Source organism: Sus scrofa, chromosome 3 (assembly GCF_054392235.1).
Source record: "Sus scrofa isolate SSC_HxYL_T2T_F1_AM1 chromosome 3, Sscrofa_HxYL_maternal_Yorkshire_Landrace_v2.0, whole genome shotgun sequence".
Classification (NCBI taxonomy): domain Eukaryota; kingdom Metazoa; phylum Chordata; class Mammalia; order Artiodactyla; family Suidae; genus Sus; species Sus scrofa.
Window position 1 is genome coordinate 17,528,072 of NC_139385.1, and position 17,823 is coordinate 17,545,894.

The 17,823-nt window shown below is 48.4% G+C and overlaps 2 protein-coding genes across 24 annotated transcripts in view; both read right to left on the reverse strand.

Annotated features, from left to right (window-relative positions):
- Window positions 1–2,438: 2,438 nt before the first annotated feature.
- On the reverse strand, window positions 2,439–5,897 carry TMEM265 (transmembrane protein 265). Its single transcript, NM_001304279.1, has 3 exons — window positions 5,538–5,897; window positions 4,173–4,343; window positions 2,439–2,919 (listed from the first exon to the last, which is right to left on the reverse strand). The coding sequence occupies exons 2-3, from the start codon at window positions 4,338–4,340 to the stop codon at window positions 2,758–2,760; spliced, it is 330 nt and encodes a 109-aa protein (NP_001291208.1). The 5' UTR covers window positions 4,341–4,343; window positions 5,538–5,897; the 3' UTR covers window positions 2,439–2,757.
- A 230-nt stretch (window positions 5,898–6,127) lies between these two features.
- The window catches only part of SRCAP (Snf2 related CREBBP activator protein), a 38,906-nt gene continuing 27,210 nt past the window's right edge, over window positions 6,128–17,823 (reverse strand). For 9 of the 23 annotated variants that reach the window (XM_085016860.1, XM_005653006.4, XM_085016875.1 and 6 more), the window contains 9 exons: window positions 16,837–17,102; window positions 16,498–16,700; window positions 12,650–12,819; window positions 12,293–12,489; window positions 12,084–12,198; window positions 11,727–11,846; window positions 9,569–9,763; window positions 9,332–9,415; window positions 6,128–9,223 (listed from right to left, as the gene is read on the reverse strand). In XM_085016860.1, the coding sequence (XP_084872986.1) occupies window positions 6,539–9,223; window positions 9,332–9,415; window positions 9,569–9,763; window positions 11,727–11,846; window positions 12,084–12,198; window positions 12,293–12,489; window positions 12,650–12,819; window positions 16,498–16,700; window positions 16,837–17,102 (4,035 nt within the window). In that variant the 3' untranslated portion in view covers window positions 6,128–6,538. The remainder of the gene's footprint in view (window positions 9,224–9,331; window positions 9,416–9,568; window positions 9,764–11,726; window positions 11,847–12,083; window positions 12,199–12,292; window positions 12,490–12,649; window positions 12,820–16,497; window positions 16,701–16,836; window positions 17,103–17,823) is intronic. The other 14 variants (XM_085016862.1, XM_085016858.1, XM_085016863.1 and 11 more) reach the window with 4 other exon arrangements.

A 17,823-nucleotide genomic window follows, 5' to 3' on the forward strand; every position in this document is an offset into this window, starting at 1 on the left:
ATTTTTAAAATAGATAAAATTAGGTATTTTCTAGCTCTCACCTCTAAAAGGGCCTAGCAGCAAAAACATCCCCATTAGAGTGAGCACAGCTAGTGTCTAGATGCTGATTTCAAAGTAACCTTCCTCAAAAGAAACCAGAGCTCCTTGGGAGACTCAGCCTAATTCCCAGGCTGGAGACTTTCTCTGTACTTTCTTGTACAAGATGAACCTGGAATAATTTGTGCCAGAAAGTGAAGAAAGATGGGGACTTAGACACAAGAACCAGGTTGAAATCAGGGACAAAAAGAATGATGAGACTGAGAGGGTCATGAGTGAACCTTCTGATGTGCTAGAAATGTTCCATTCACCTAGGAGGTGATTACACAGGTGTGTTCATGTAACATTCACCAGTCAGCACACCTAAGATCTGTGTACTTTACTGTAGATAAATTATACTTCAACAAAACAGTTTAAGAAAGCTAATGGCAGCAATGAATATAACAAAATGAATTTTAAAACTCTGAGACCAAAGACAAACAAAAACTCTGAGACCACGCTGACACTAAAATTGTAAATAAATAAATGGAGAAAAAGACGTTCTTTATAGTGGAATGCCAGATAATAAATGCAGAAATAAAGTTAAAACATCAACATTTTGTAAGCCTCATAATAACTGACTTGGGCAAAATAGGCTTAAAATTACTGGTGAAAATTTGCTGGGGAACAGGATATTTATATAGACTTTTTTTTTTTTTTTTTTTTTGCTTTTTAGGCCCGCACCTGAGGCATATGGATGGAAGTTCGAAGGCTAAGGGTCAAATCAGAGCTGTAACTGCTGGTCTACACCACAGGCACAGCAACTCGGGATCCGAGCCACGTCTTCTATCTACACCACAGCTCACAGCAACACTGGATCCTTAACCCACTGAATGAAGCCAGGGATGGAACCCAAGTCCTCATGGATACTAATTGGGTTTGTTATCACTAAACCACAATGGAAAATCCTATACTATTCTTTTATTGTTTTATAGATCTGAATTTGTTCTGTTTGTTTGTTTTGTTGTCTTTTTGCCATTTTTCTTGGGCCGCTCCAGTGGCATATGGAGGTTCCCAGGTTAGGGGTCCAATAGGAGCTGTAGCCACCGGCCTACACCAGAGCTACAGCAACGCAGGATCTGAGCCACGTCTGCAATCTACACCACAGCTCACGGCAACGCCGGATCCTTAACCCACTGAGCAAGGCCAGGGATCGAACCCACAACCTCACGGTTCCTAGTCGGATTTGTCAACCACTGAGCCACCATGGGAACTCCTGAAATTTGTTCTTAGTAAAGAGTTAAAAAATAGCAAGACCTCATGAAATGTGTTTGGGGGAATGGGATATTCTCTTCTAGTAAACTGAAACTTCTAATTAATCCATTAGCGCTTTAAAAGTTTTTGTTGGAATTTCTGTTGTGGCTCTGGGGTAACAAACTGGACTAGTATCCATGATGACATGGGTTTAATCCCTGGCCCCACTCAGTGGGTTGGTTAAGGATCCAGCTTTGCTGTGAGCTGTGGTGTAGGTTGCAGACGCGGCTCGGATCTGGAGTTGCTGTGGCTGTGGTACAGGCCGGTGGCTACAGCTCTAATTTGACCCCTAGTCTGGGAATTTCAATATGCCATGGGTGCAGCCCTAAAAAGACAAAAAAAATCCCACCTCATTGTAAACATCCAAATCTCCACATTCAGGGTGGCAGTTGCTGTTATCCAATCCTTTCACACCCTGCTACTTACTAGCTGTGTGACCTTAGGTAATCTGTGCCTGCTTCAGTAACAATAGTACCTACATCAAAAATTTTCTTTTTTTTTTTTTTCTTTTTAGGGCCGCACTCACGGCACATGGAGGTTCCCAGGCTAAGGGTCAGATCAGAGCTATAGCTGCCAGCCTACGCCACAGCCACAGAAAGGCAGGATCCAAGCCATGTCTTCGACCTACACCACAGCCAACAGCAACACCAGATCTTTAACCCACTGAGCGAGGCCAAGGATCAAACCTGCAACCTCACGGTTCCTAGTCGGATTCGTTTCTGCTGCGCCACGACAGGGACTCCTAAAGGTGTGTTTTAATATCTGTGGCCAATGGGAACTCCTACGTTGAGTAAATTTGAAGACTGAACAAGAAATATAAAATGCTTAGGATACACCCTGGAATATAGTAAGCATTCAGTAAATAGTAGTTGCTGCTATGACTCTTCCTCTCTGGCCTCAGGGTCTCAGTATTACATAACAGAGAAGCTTGGTTCTTTCTAAGAACCGAAATTTCCAGAGGAAGAAGGAAAAATGGGGAAAAATCCTTTCTTCTTCTTGAAGCTCCTAGGTAAGGGGAAATGCAGGCTTCTGCTATCAGTCGGATGGCCAATCTGGCTCTCACCCAAGGGCCCAGGGAAAAGCAGAGGAAGAACAATTAGACAGGAGCATTTTGCCACTAAAAAAGATTTTTATTATAAAACAAATACTAATAAAATCAGGCCTGGTCTTCAACCACACCACCTAGAGGCCTCTAGGAAAGGAGTAGGTTGGGGGGAATAGGGGACGGTGGGCACTGAAAGAACAGAGCAGGTTGACCTCCCCTCATCGGTCTCAGCTGCTGCCATTTGTAAAGGACTTAAGAGCTCTTCCAAAGACCTTTGAGAGAAGCACCATCCTTCCAGTCAGGAAGTACCACTGCTGGCACCAGACCCTAGCACTGCAGGAACCAGGAGGTCTCAGCTGACTCTCAGCAGAGGCCACCCAGGGTCACTCAGCCTGGGCGATGACGTAGGAGAGCAGCCATAGAAGCAGGGGGCCCAGAACGAGGACTGCAAGCCAGACAGCAAAGCTGGCCAGGATGTACCTCCGGGCCCGGGCCCCCCAGTGCACTGCCTCCTCCAACCGGCCTGTCTTATGCCGCTCTTCTGCCTGTGGGGGCAGGTTTTTGGTTAGATTCTCCTCCGGCTTCTGCCCCCAAATGCCCCACTGCCCCACTCCAATCCTACAACCTTGTCATGATTGAAAGTCTCACACCCAAACCCTCCACCTCCCTTTCCAGTTTCTCTCTCATGTCTCATCTGCAAAGTAAGCTACACACTCCGCTCTGCCTTCTCTTTAGGATGGCTGTTGCTAGCTCACAAGATTATATATGGGAAAGTACTTTTCAATCATTTTATTCCCCATCCTCTTCTAGTCGCCCTAGATTCATTCAGAATTTGGAATTCTTGGCAAAAAAACAATGAGCAATCTTGGAGGATTTCACTTGTTTCCAATTAAATACCACCCAATTCTCTTTAGTCCAATGGGCCTCATCTTTTTCAATACTAAGGATTCTTTCCATAATTTTGCCCTAATGGAACCCAGAAATTCTGAAGACAGGAATGTAGTTTCTGATCAAAATACAAGTAGAGCTGAAGAAATGCCAGTATATTTAAGTTAGCCTCGTGGCCTTTCAAAAGGTTCAGGTGCAGTTTCTGTTAGAGGTATTGAAATGGTGAAGCACTCTTAAAGACCCCAAAGATTCTTCTGGACTCCTACGGATTGTTCTATTTACTGCTCAGACACCTTGAATTTTGGCCCTTTCCAATTTACCCTCTATGTAGGTACTGAAAGTAGATGGTACCGAAACACAAATCTGACCGTTTCATTCTCCTTTGCAAAATTCTTGAAAGGCTCCCCAGCACTTTCCAAACAAAGCTGAAACTCCTAAGCACAGGAGAGGAAGCTCTTGGGAATCTGGCCTTCTGGCTTCATCTCTCCCTGTTCCTTATTGGTTTAATCAGAATGAACTAAGAGTCCAGGCTGTCTTTGTACAGGTTCCCTGTGCTTCCCTTGACCATGAATGCTCTTCTACCCTAGTCACTCATCCTTTAGGGTCACTTTCCTGTCATTCAGCCTACTCTACATGTACGTGTAATCACAACGCATATCCTCCCTAGACACCCCATGCTTCCTCTCTTAGTACTTATGAGTTGCAATCCGTTAATCATTACCCATTTTTACAGCCATCTCTTTCATTAGACTGTGGGCCCTTGGACGACAGGAACCATGGCTTATTCTTATATGTGGTAATAGGCCCACGGCCAAGCTCTGACAGGCATTTAATATAGACCAATCCGACATACAGAACCACCGCCTTACTACACCCACACCCCTGCTCCCATACGAACTGCATTCCTCACCTTGATGGCAAACACAAGGGCCACAACTCCCAGGCAAGAGCAGCCACATATAACGCTAGTAGCTGCCAAGCAGCGGAGACGGAACCAACAGCAGCGAATGGGGAATGGAGAATGAGCAGCTTCCGTGTTGGTCACCAAGATCTCCACTGCTTTCTCCTCGTCCTCCATCACCTGTGGGCGATAGTCGAGACACGTGTAAGTCCAGCAACTGAACCCTTGGCCTGTCTTGCTCAGACTCTATCCCTCTCTCTGATCATGTCCCCGTGGTCTAGCCCAACTCTCAGGAATGCCGCCTTACTGGGGAATTCCCTAGTGACTCAGACCAAGAGAGGAAATGTGTGGCTGGAATTCTTTCTCCTCAGCCTAAGGTTCTGAGTCTTTCTTTTCTTTCTTTTTTTTGGCAGTGCTCCCTGCACGTGGAAGTTCCCAGTTTGGCTAGATGGAGCGACTCGAGCTGCTGCAGTGACAATGCCGATCCTTAACCCACAGAGCCACAGGAGAACTCCCAGTTCCAAGTCTCTGAAGGCAGGTTGGTATGGACATAGCATCGTCTACATGTACTACTTACTGTTTTGACAAGAGGGGAAAAGCAAAATGACGAGTGCACACTGAGAAGCAGTAGAGTGTTTCTCAAAACCTGATAGGAATCTGTGACTACTCAAGTGAGTGACTTTAATCTGTACTTCAAAAGGCCCTAAAATTCCTTAAAGTTCCTTAGAGGCTGCCCTCGAGTATGGAGCGATCAGAGAAAGGCACCCTAGGCCCTACACCCCACTTCAAACAAGGCAGCCATTGCATATGAAAACAGTTCTGGGGATGGGGGAAAGGAAGGGGAAAACTACCCATCTAAGCTCTATATAGCTGGGGAAACTGAACATCAGAAAGACCTCACCTCCCTAAATCAGGGCCTCTCTTGCTGTACTCTCTTCCACCTCCTATTTTAACCCAGATCATACAACACAATCAGATTAGCACCTTGAGTCCCAATGACTTCATAACCCACAGAAACCTGCATAATGATGCCTGACCTTGTAATTTCTCAGCTCCCTATTTCTCAAGCCCTTGGAGCTTTGGCATCAAACCGTCTTTCTAACCTTCACCTCCAACCATTTCCCTATGCCTTAGACAAAATGAAACCATTTGCAGTTCTCTGACCACAAATAACAAAGGATAGGAGAGGGGAAAGAAAAGAGGCAAGATAAGCAAATTAACAAAAAACCATATATGCCACAAATCTGCAGGAAAATGGACATGAGGAAAGAACTCAGATGAGGTAAACAGATAGCGCCATCATGGGGAAAACTCAAGGAGAGGGTCCAGGGAATTGAGAGGAGAGAAAATACAAAAACATACAGGGACTCTTACCTGGCAATAAGGCCTCGAGGGACTGAGAGTTTCGGCTCCTGCCTCAGGTTTGATTTGGCTTGGGTGGAGAGGGAGCTGACTCAGGGCTCCAAGCCAAGCCCAGGGGTGGGGTTGGGTGGCCAGCCACCATCTGAGGAGCCCCAGAAACTCGGAAGGGGGTGTGGCTGATTCAAACCAGTTTGGCTAGATGGAGGAAAGCAAGGGAAAGCAAAGGATGGAGCAACTGGAGGTAGGATGCCTGCCTTCTGAAAAGGGAGTGAAAGCACCTGCGCAAGAGGGATAAAAGCAGGGAACAGTCTGAGGCACCAGATAGCTCTGAGGCTCAGGAACCAAGGGAACAGAAGAGAGAGGAGGAAAATTATGAGTCTGTATGACTTAAAATGGAAACTTTAGAGAAAGGTACCCCTACCAGATCAGATCTGCCATTCCCCCTCTTCTTGGGTGCAGATTTCTGCCTCAAAGACACATAATTTTGGGTTAGAGATGAGGTACTAGGGTCTCAGCAAGAGCAAGAGCAAGGAGAAAAATAATGCCCAAGTTCCCACCCAACCCTCCACCAGACCAGAAAATCAGAAGCCTCCTTACGCGGATGCTCATACAGAAACTAAGTTTATTATTTTTTCTTCTTAAAAAAAAGAAAAAGAAAAAAGAAAAAAAAAAAAAAACTCATTGTAGAGAGAAGCCCCTCCCCCTTCCCCTAAGGGTGGGGGGCTGTGAAAGATAGCTGGGGAATCAAGTACAAGGGGGTGGGGACAGAAACTATCTTGCCACCCTTAACACTGCCCAGCCATGTGGGGTGGAAGGGAAGGGAATATGTGAAGAGCCCCGTTTCCATGACAACCAGTTGCCTACCCCCTACTTTGGTGGAAAGGAGGGAGAGGCCCCTATGTCTCCCTGGAGGTTCCCCCCTCAAAAAACTTCAAGTAGTGGTTAACAAAATCAGGCCTGGTCATGGAGGGAGAGGGGCCATGGCAGAAAGCCGAGGTGGAGGGGCAGCCCCCTCACGTCTTGGCCTTGCGGCCTCTGTGACTAACGGTAGGGCCAGCCAAGTGCGGAGGGGCGCTGCTACGCAAGATACGCTGGTCCCCTTGGTTGGTGGCCCCACCGAGCCGACGGGGGCCAGGCCGACGGCGTGGGATCCCAACCCCTTCCTCCTCCTCACCTGAGGCCTCAGCCTCAGACTCCTCTACTGAACCTTCAGGCCCCAGGGGACTTGGGGGCTGTAGGCGGCTTCGCTTTGCCAGCCCAGGACCACCACCAGCTGGGGCCCCTGCCCGTTTGCGAGGCACCTTCTCAGTCTCTAGTGGGGGAACTAGAGACCCTGGACGCAGCCGGGTTGAGCGCAGTTTTGGAGCTAATGAGACCACAGGAGGTGTCAATTCTAACCCGCCTGGCCCACTCTCCGCTAAATCCAGGTCATCCTGAATTACAGCCACCACCATGGACCCTTCACTCTTTCGTCCCCGAATTCCCTCTGCTTCAAGCCGTAGGCGGGCCAGGCGAGTGAGGGGGCGGCTTCCATCCTCATCAGAAGAACTACCCTCACTCTCCCCCTGGCCCTGGGGTTGCCGCTGCTTCCCCAATCCACAGCTCTCAAGGACAGAACTGTCACGGTCCAAGACAGGGAGCTGGCTGGGCCGAGGTGATGGTGGGTTCTTGGGAGGTCGGCCCCGCTTCCGCTTGGGTGGGGATGTTGAAATGGTGAGAGTGGTGACAGTGCTGGCGACAGTAGCAGTGGGACAGGCTAGGAGTGGTGGGAGTGGTGGCAAGGGTGGTGGTAGCGGGAGTGGCTGCGTCCGGCTCTCTATGTTGCCATCCCCTGAGGAAATGGTCCCAGGAATGGGCAAATCTCGGGCCTTAGGGGGCCGCCCACGCCTTCTTTTCTCCACAGGTGATAGGATGATGGGCTCGGGTCTATGAATTGGCTGGGGTCCAAGAGGCTGGGGCCCAGGAATAAGCTGGGGTGCCAGGACAGGCTCCGCAACAATAAGGGTCTCAGCCCCAGGGCCTGAGTCAGCCCCATTCGTTTTTCCCTTAGAGGTGGATGAAGGTGCCTCATCCACCCCTCGCCCAGCATCTGCTGGAGACCTGTTCTTCTTGGGGGGCCTCCCCCTCCGACGTTTCACAGCAGGAGGAGTGATGGCGAGTAGTGCCCCTTCTCCATTTTCTGGGCTGCCCCCACCAGTCACCCCCAGCTCAATGCGACGGCGAGCTATGAAAGGCTGCTGGGTTGGGGTGGGCAGTGTGGATGGGGGAGCAGCTTCACAGGGACCACTGGTGGGAGGTGAGGATTCTGGCCCTGACACGCTGCGGGTAGATGGGCTTCCAGGGCTGGCACCAGTCTCAGAGACCCCAGGCACTAGGGTACTGGCAGTTCCCCGCTGCTGTCGTCGCCGCCTCACTAGTTCCTTTTCCTCTACCACAGTCACTAGCCGTCCTGGCAGCTTGCGAAGCACTTTGGGACCTGGAGGCTGCCCTGGCCGACCAGCCCCCTGACCCCTAATTTCTACATCAGCACTGGTGCGACGCCGAGGGGGCCGGGCAGGTGAAGGACCCTCAGGGGTGGAGGTGGCCGAGGATGAGGTTGATGGGGCTGCAACTTCAGCTGAAACAAGTTCCTGTGGTTTCTCTGGGGTAGAGGTTGGGGTCTGGGCCTCCACGAGCTCTTCTGAGTTCTTGTCAGCCTCCAATGACTCCTGAAGTAGCTCGTCAGATGCTGCTGAGGGCGGGAGCTCCAGCTTACTGCTCTCACTCAGACACGCGGGCACCTCCTCACCATCAGGCAGCACTGAGAGGATGGTCGCCTCGGCAGGCTCGGGCACCTCCTGCTCTTGACCGTTGGGGACGCTGCCAGCCGCCAGGGTTGGGCTAGGTGCAGAAGAGGCGAGAGAAAGGTTCTTCTCTGACATAGGCAGGATCTCAACAGCAACTGGCAACAGATCCTTAGGGGGCACAAAAGTAACTGGGGAAGTCTCGGAACTGGCCATGTCAGCCAGCTCCAGGGACTCAGTAGACGCCACTGCTTGTGCGCACAGCTCTGCCTCAGGCCCCAAGCCCAAAGGGAGGTTGGTGACTGGCGGGGAAACGGGCACAGAAGGCAGACGAAGCAGGAGAGGGCAGGAAGGAGTTAAAAGAGAAGTTTGGGCTGGAGGTGGAGTATGAGCTGGTGGAGGAGTACAGGCAGGAGGAGGGGTACAGGCAGAAGAACAAGAGGGCGGTATCTGTGCAGAAGGAAGCGGGGGGGAAGGCAAGATATGGACAGGAAGCATAGTTATTGGATTTGGGGTTGAAATGGGGATGGGGGCAGAGACTGGAACAGGGATTGGGGCAGGAATTGCAGCAGGAGCTGAAGCTGGAGTGGGTCGAGGCCTAGGTGCTGGCCGGGGAACTCGGTCCCTGGCAGGGCTGCAGCGGGGGGGTGTGGAGGTGCTGCGGGTATGATGGGTGGATGTGACAGGAGTGTGGTTTGCCCCTTGAGTCTCAGCCCGGGCTCCACGAAGACGCTCACTGACGCGAGTCCCTGGCCTTTCAGGGGCTTTGGCCTTCTTACTGCGCCGGTGGCCGCCTCCACCAGTCCCACAGGAAACCTCATCCCCAGCCCCTGGCCCCTCCTCCTCCTCTTGGGGTAGGCGGAACACCTCCTCCTTGGCTTGGTCCAGATCCTTTCGAGCAGCTTCCACTTGCTCCTACCAACAACAGAGCCCAAGGAGTGATCAGAGGGAGGCAAGCAGCACAGGGAGTGGGCTGAAAGCACCCACTTTCCACTTCTATCCCCACTCCCCAGAAATACTCACTTCTGCCTGCTTGAGCTCCTCTCGGCTCACCTCCTCCAACGAGGCTTCCAGGAATTTCATGGCATAGCGTTCAATGGGAGTCAGCTGTGGGGAAGAGCAGTGGTGATGAACATAGGGACCTGGTACTCAGGGCGCATCACCCTTGTTTATCTTCACCAGGGAAGACAGAAGGGGCACAGAGCCCAAAGGAAGGAACTATGGTAGGTGAGGTTGAGAACTGATGGATCCAACACTGACCTGTTCCACAAGGGCAGCAATTTCCTGCTCAGCCCGGGACATCTCCTCATCCTCAGCCCCAGGCCGACCAGCCTCCTCTCCCTCACCAGCAGGAAACCCATCATTCTCATTGAATTCTGCAAGCTCAGCCACCTGTTCAGCCTTGGCCTGGGTGGCTGCACGGATATCCTCTTCATCCTCTGCCCGACACAATGCCTATGAGAGTGTGGAGAAGAAAAACCATGAGAATTAAAGAACTTTACATCCTGTAATTTGATTCTGGCAAATGTTTGAGGCCAATTTTATACCAAGTCAGGTTAACATCAGAACTCAACACTTGGGAGTTTCTGTCATGGCTCAGAGGTAACGAACCCGACTTGTATCCATGAGGATGCAAGTCCAATCCCTGGTCTCATTCAGTAGGTTAAGGATCTGGTGTTGCCCTGAGCTGTGGTGTAGGTCGCAGACACGGCTTGGGTCTGGCGTTGCTGTGGCTGTGGTGTAGGCTAGCAGCTACAGCTCTGATTTGACCCCTAGCTTGGGGACCTCCATATGACACCAAAAAACAAAAAGCAGTCCCAAGGAGTTAATGGTGTGGTACAACAGGATCGGCAGCCTCTCTGGAGCACTGAGTCACAGGTTCCATCCCCAGCCTGGCACAGCAGGTTAAGGATCCAGTTGCTGCAGCAGAGGTCGCCAACTGTGGCTCAGATCTGATCCCTGGCCTGGAAACATCACATGTGTAGGGTGGCCAAAAAAAAAAAAAAAAAAAAAAGGAAAAAAAATCAACAACAGTCCCCAAAATTTTGAATACAAAAAATCCACAATTCTTTTTTGCACTGAGATGCTTCATGGTATCAGACTAACTACATCTGATCATTCCCCTGAGATGACTATCCAGGCAGATCACACCAAAGTCACTGAAGGAAACAGCCTAGAGCATGAAAGGAAGACACCTGGAAAGGAAAAACTTCTCCATGATAATCTACACCTGCATTTCCTCAACCATTTGTATACTTCTAAAAAAAAAAAACACATACGCCCAGACCCCACCCCTTAAAACCATAATTTACTAAATTGTGAGATAGGGCCCAAGAACCAATCTTTTGGAAAGCTTTCCAAGTGATCTTAATATATAATCAGTGTTTGAGAAATGAGAGTTTTATATCATATACAAAGTATTTCCTTATATCCACTATGTCATTTAACCTTTAGTTATTTCCTCCTCATTTAAGATTTCAGAAAAGTGGAATATGATGCTCAGAAGATTAACTGGGGGTTGGCTTAACAAACATAATCATTAAGAAGCACTACTGGGAGTTCCCGTCATGGCGCAGCGGAAATGAATCCGACTAGGAACCATGAGGTTGCGGGTTCGATCCCTGGCCTCACTCAGTGGGGTCAAGGATCTGGCATTGCTGTGAGCTGTGGTGTAGGCTGTAGACGCGGCTTGGATCCTGCGTAGCTGTGGCTCTGGCACAGGCCGGCAGCTGTAGCTCCGACTGGACCCCTAGCCTGAGAACCTCCACATGCCACAGGTGCAGCTCTAAAAAGCAAAAAAAAAAAAAAAAAAGAAGCACTACTGGGAAGTTCCCACTGTGGCTCAGTGGGTTAAGGTCCCAAGGTTGTCTCTGTGATAATGCAGGTTCGATCCCTGGCCTTCCTCACTTAAGGATCTGGTGTTGCCACAAGCTGTGGCATAGGTCACAGATGTAGCTTGGATCCAGTGTTGCCATGGTTGTGGTGTAGGCTTCAGCTATAGCTCCAATTTGACCCCTAGCCTGGGAACTTTCACACACTGCAGGTGTGGAAAAAGAAAAAAAAAAAGCACTATTGAGAGTTCCCTTGGGATGCAGCAGGTTAAGGATCTGGTGCTGTCACTGCAGTGGCATGGGTTTGATCCCTGGCCTGGGAACTTCTGTGAGCTGTGGGTGTGGCCAAAAAAAAAAAAAAAAGTAGAAACACTACTGGAATGCAAACCTGGATCTGAGAACTCCAAATCCTGTTCTCTGTGAAATCAAGTGAGCCAATCAATAAGCAATTTACTCACAACTATCAAAGGACAACTGTAATCTGAGAAGCAGCAGGAACAGTTCTCTCTCCTTTGACAAGCTCACCAGACTGAGAAACAACACAAAATGTAACCATTTGCTCTAAAAACTGCTCCCTCTTTTGTCACCTGCTCGAGGATATGGGTCTGCTTGCTGGCCACAGTCTCTTCCTCATCTTCTGGGGCAGAGGGTACAGATGAGCCAGACGGCTCCTCCAGAGGCATATCAAACAGCTCTCGGATGGTCTGCTTTGGAAAAAACATACAAAAGGTGTCAGAGCCAATGGAATGCTGGTTCCAGGTCTACACCTATGAGACTGATAGCTCTTAGTAGTATCAGAAGCACCACTGGTTGAAGAGGTAGACCTGTGGAGGCCAAAGCAGCTGTTTTTTTTTTTTTTTCTCCAAACCATCCTTTTTAATAAACAGTAGTAACACCTACAGCCATTTCAGTTTTCTCCTGCACAGACTTGAAAATCTTAGTACCTGTTTAAAATAGGCTGTAGTGAAGTTGCCTCCCTCAATAGCCATGTCTCCCAACATTCTCTTCTGATTTGCCTTTTTTAGGATGTTCTCCTCCACTGTCCGTTCACTGATAAGCCTAGGGGATGATGAAGGACATGTGTCAACAGCTAAATATATCAATAAAACCCTATCAACAAGGGAAAGTAAGGTGAAGAGAGACGAGGCAATACCTATATATATGGACATCTCGAGTCTGGCCAATTCGGTGACAGCGATCCTGGGCCTGAGCATCCATGGTAGGATTCCAGTCACTATCGTAAAAAACGACAGTATCTGCCCCTGTCAGGTTCACGCCCACACCCCCACTTCGAGTTGAAAGGATGAAGCAGAATATGCGTTTGTCTGCATTGAATCGTTCCATCAATGCCTAGAGGACAAGGAAAAAAAAGACAGTATTGGGAGTTAAATGCCCAAAACAGACCAAGGCTTATTAGTTCACTCCTTAGAGCCTTCCTAGGACTCCAAGGCCTGGAAAAAGGAGACAGACGCTCAAGCGAGACTCTAAAGGCTATAGATGCCTGGGTTACCTGTCTCTGTTCAACTCTAGTAGACCCATCCAGACGCAAGTAGAGGTGGCCATGGTAGGTGAGAAACTGCTCCAATACATCCAGCATTCGGGTCATCTGGGTGAATATGAGCACCCGGTGGCCCTCCGCCTTGAGCTGTCGCAATAGCACTGCCAATGTCTGCAACTTTCCTGAAGAGATATGAAGGGGTACAGAGCCAGCTATAAGCTCAAATGGGATGAGCACTTAGCACTAGAAGGCTATAGAGTTGAAAGGTAAAGTTTTAGGCCAGGGTTTCAATTAACTTAGATCAAAAATATTTAACTTTAGGAGTTCCTCTCTGGCTCGGAGGAAATGAATCTGACTAGCATCCATGAGGACGCAGGTTCGATACCTTGCCTTGCTCAGTGGGTTAAGGATCCGGCGCTGTCGTGAGCTGTGGTGTAGGTTGCAGGTGTGGCTCAGATTCCATGTTGCTGTGGCTGTGGTGTAGGCCAGCAGCTACAGCTCCGGTTTGACCCCTAGCCTGGGAACCTCCATATGCCACTGGTGCAGCCATGAAAAGACAAAAAAAAAATTTCAACTTTATATATCTTCTTCTCTTAAGGGTTCTCCCTCTTCAGTCTGCTCCTGTTGTTGCTCTGACTTCCTTAAATCTAACTAGGAGCAGGGTAATATAGGCTCTCAAGAAGAAGAAAAGAAATCCTGAATGGTGTATGAGCAAGAGATCTTTTTCTTTCTTTCTTTTTTTTTTTTTTTTGCTTTTTAGGGCTTCACCCATGGTAATTTGGAGGCTGGGGTTCAATTGGAGCTACAGCTGCCAGCCTACACACAGCCACAGCAATGCAGGATTCGAGCCAAGTCTGCAACCTACACCACAGCTCATGGTGACACCAGATCCTTAACCCAATGAGCGAAGCCAGGGATCGAACTAGAAACCTCATGGCTCCTAGTTGGGTCCATTTCCACTGAGCCACAACAGGAACTCCTGAACAACAGATCTTTAACTACTACACTGAAAGTGAAACAAGAACAGATTCACAGGACAAACATCAACATATCTGCTGATGTCATAGCTTACAGATGAAGATGGAAGGTCACTAAGGAGAGAATCTCAGAAGAAGGATCTTATGAGGTCATCTAGCTCAAGCTTCCATCAAACACAAAAATAACTTCTGTAACGTTTTTCTTTCTTTTTGTAGAACCATACCTGCGGCATAGTTCCCAGGCTAGGTGTCAAACTGGAACTGCAGCTACTAGCCTACACCACAGCCACAGCCACATGGGATCCAAGCCACATCTGCGACCTACACCACGGCTCACAGCAATGTCAGACACCCAACCTACTGAGTGAGACCAGGGATTGGACCCACATCCTCATGTATACTAGGTGGATTCGCTACTGGTGAGCCACAATGGGAACTCCATCCATAACATTTCTAATTAAATCACTTCAAACACTTAACGAGTCATCTATTCTAAAGGGTTCCAAATGTTACAACATTATTGTTTTGTTTTGTTTTTTTTACTGAACACATACTAATAACAATTCTTTCTTATATTCTAAGACATTTAAGAAATCATCAAACATGTTACTATAGAAACACCTGTGCGGAGTTGTGGCAGAAACTATTCATTACTGTCCAACAGCCATTCTTGGTTAACAGAACCCGATTAACGCTGTGGACACCTGGCAGAGATCCTTGATCCCAGGGAAGGCCCACCCCAAACCAAAACCGCAAGATGAATCATTATTGGTCTAAGCCACAGTTCCTCTTTGCCATTTCCCTTTGTCAGTGATTGCTCTAGGGACGGGCATATGGCCCGATGTGAGCCAATGAGTTTTTGACTCAATGTCAAATGAAAGGGCTTTCTTTCCCAGAGAAAAAAAAATGAAAAGTTTGCTAGAAATGTTTGTCTCAACCCTTTGTTTCCTGCTTGGAGAATTGCTGTGCTCCCTGGAGTTATAGCAGCCATCTTAACACCATGAAGAAATAACCACGCAAAGAGTTCCCATTGTCGCTCAGTGGTTAACGAATCCGACTAAGAACCATGAGGATGTAAGTTTGAAACCCTGGCCTTGCTCAGTGGGTTAAGGATCTGGCGTTGCTGCGAACTGTAGTGTAGGTTGCAGACGAGGCTCAGATCCCTTGTTGCTGTGGCTCTGGCACAGGCCAGTGGCTACAGCTCCAATTAGACCCCTAGCCTGGGAAACTCCATATGCCTCGGGAGCGGCCCTAGAAAAGGCAAAAAGACAAAAAAAAAAAAAGAAAGAAAGAAAAAAACACCCATGCGAATGAAAAGATAAAAGCTGGAATTCCTACTCCGCTGCAGTGGGTTAAGGATCTGATGTTGTCTCTGCAGCAGCTTGAGACTCTGCTGAGGCGCAGGTTCAATCCCCAGCCCTGCACAGTAGGTTTAGGATTCAGCATGGCCCCAGCTGAGGCAAAGATCATAACTGAGGCCCGGATTTGATCCCTGGGCCAGGAACTTCCACATGCCATGGGTAAGACCAAAAAAAAGAGAAAGAGGAGTTCCCGTCATTGTGGCACAGAAACAATCCGACTAAGAACCATGAGGTTGCGGGTTCAATCCTTGGCCTCGCTCATTGGGTTAAGGATCCGGCGTTGCCGTGAGCTGTGGTGTAGGGCACAGACTCAGCTAGGACCTGGCGTTGCTGTAGCTGTGGCATAGACAGGCAGCAACAGCTCCAATTATACCCCTAACCTGGGAACCTCCATATGCCACTGGTGTCGCCCTGAAAAGACAAAAAAAAAAGACAATAAATAAATAAGCAAACAAACAAACAAAAGAGAGAGAGATAAAAGCTCAGGATGGCCTGTGGAAATCCTGGATCCATGAAGACACCACTAAGCTGTTAAACCAGCCCTTTATACTCCATTCTCAGCATTTCTCATTAAGTAAACAATAAATGATCTTGTGGTTTAAGCCACTTTTGGTTGGTATTCTGTGACTTGTAGGCAAATTGATTCTAACCAATGGGATTCTAACCAAAAGTCTTTTCCCAAAGCAAAAGGTACTAAATATTTACTGTGTACCACCTCATGGCTTTCCCCATAACTCTGAAAACTCCATGCTGTGGTATCTCATTTGCCATTATATCTCCAACTATTAGTATGTGATGGTCACAACATAATCACTGAATATACTGAGTTCAGCACACATTTTCAACTTTCATCAAATTCATGAATGCAAAGAATCTATCATAAGGCCTACATTTCTCCATCCTATCTGTAGGCATAACCTAAAAGAATTACCTGGAGTTCACGTCGTGGCTCAGCGGTTAACGAACCCAACTATCATCCATGAGGATGCCGGTTCGATCCCTGGCCTTGGTGAGTGGGTTAAGGATCTGGTGTTGCCATGAGCTATGGTATAGGTCGCAGATGTGGCTCAGATCTGGCGTTGCTGTGACTGTGGCATAGGCCGGCAGGTGGAGCTCCAATTCGACCCCTAGCCTGGGAACCTCCAAATGCTGCAGGTGTGGCCCTAAAAAGATAAAAGACAAAAAATCAAAAGGAAAAAAAAAAAATTACCTAAGGAGCTCCTGCTGTGGCATCGTGGATTAAGCATCTGTGACTGCAGTGCCTCAGGTCCCTGGGATCTAGCACTGCTGCTGCTGAGAGGCACAGATTTGATACCTGACCCAGGAACTTCCATGAGCCATGGGTACAGCCAGTGTAAATAAATAAATAAATAAATAAATGTGTGCACATGTATGTGTACTAAAAAAGTTATCTAATGTTTAATGAAATCCAGAGACCTTATGTACAGCATCCCTTTGATATAAGTCATGCTACTAAGATAAGAAAAAAGGTCAAGGGACCTCCACTGGCTAATGAACTCACCGCAATCATACTGGATGAGCCTCAAGTCAGGGAACTGGGTGCGCATGTTACACACAATACGGTGCAAAGGACGAGCCCGTGGCCAGAGCTCACAGGCCAATTGCTCCTGGAAGGCTGCCTGACGTGGGGCCAGCCAAGGAGGTGGGTGGCAGGCATGCAGGGAAGGGGGAGGTGCCTCCACAGGAGGCATGACAAAGATGAACCTATAAAAGAAGAAGGCAAGTAGTATATATGGAATTCTAAAAGGCCCCCAGAAATTAGCACCTTTACCAGCCCTAACCACTATATCCACTCAGAGGCCCCAAGACCCACTTCCCATTAGCACTTAGCCCTGCCAACCTCTCAATGATTTCTGACAGCTGGTCTAGTCGTTGCTGGGGAAACAGTACAGCCTGGCGGGCAGCCTCGGTATAAGTCCAAAAGGTGGGGTGGCTGGGGCCAGGAGAACGAGGGCCGATGGGGCTGGCAACAGGTTGGGGCAGGGTACAGAAATCCAGGACTTCAGTCCCATACACGGGTGCCAGGGCCCCATGAGCCTCACTAAGTTGGAAAATCCGTTCCAGGCGCTCAGACCGCTGCTGTTTCCGCTTTTCCTCCAGAGAGTCCTGAGGATGAGAGGAGAAACACAGAAAAAGTAATCAGCGTCCTTATAAAAAACTGGCATTTCCTCCCAGAATTAAACATTATCTATGGAAACCAATAAACTTAAAAAAAAAAAAACCCACTATTTTAGTTTTTCAAACTGTCATTAATAAGAGTGATTCCTTTCACAATGTTATATGAAATAACCTCTCTGTAAGAGAAACCTGAACTTCCCTGTATGCTACCAAAGTAGATCCCTCTATATTCAAAATTAAGATCCAGTTCTTGTCGTGGCTCAGCAATAACAAATCCGACTAGGATCCATGAGGATCCAGGTTCGATCCCTGACCTTGCTCAGTGGGTTAAGGATCCAGCGTTGCTGTGGCTGTGGTATAGGCCCACAGCTGCAGCTCAGGTTCAACCCCTAGCCTGGGACCTTCCACATGCTGTAGGTGCAGCCCTAAAAAGCAAAAAACATCCATATATTCGACAAGCTCATAGAATGGATGATTTGTGAGAATTTTCCCATATAACACTTAACTGCAGAATATCCAAACTAATTTATCTTCCTGCAGTAGATTCAAAACAATTATTAAAATCCCTCCAGGATACAGAGGGGCTAATCAAACCCACAGCAGGTTTCTGCCAAAGGCCAGACTGGGATGGGTAGGATGGGAATAGCTAACCAGACACTTGGGTACCATCACCCTGAGAGAGAAAATGGGAGTGCCCTGGCTGACAGAA

What these genes read in the sequence shown, in the direction of transcription:
- TMEM265 (NM_001304279.1), bottom strand. Translation starts at nt 4,340, where the DNA reads ATGGAGGACGAGGAGAAAGCAGTGGAGATCTTGGTGACCAACACGGAA. An exon ending in CCCTTGTGTTTGCCATCAAG is followed by an intron (nt 2,920 to 4,172) that starts GTGAGGAATGCA and finishes CTGCCCCCACAG; the next exon opens with GCAGAAGAGCGGCATAAGAC.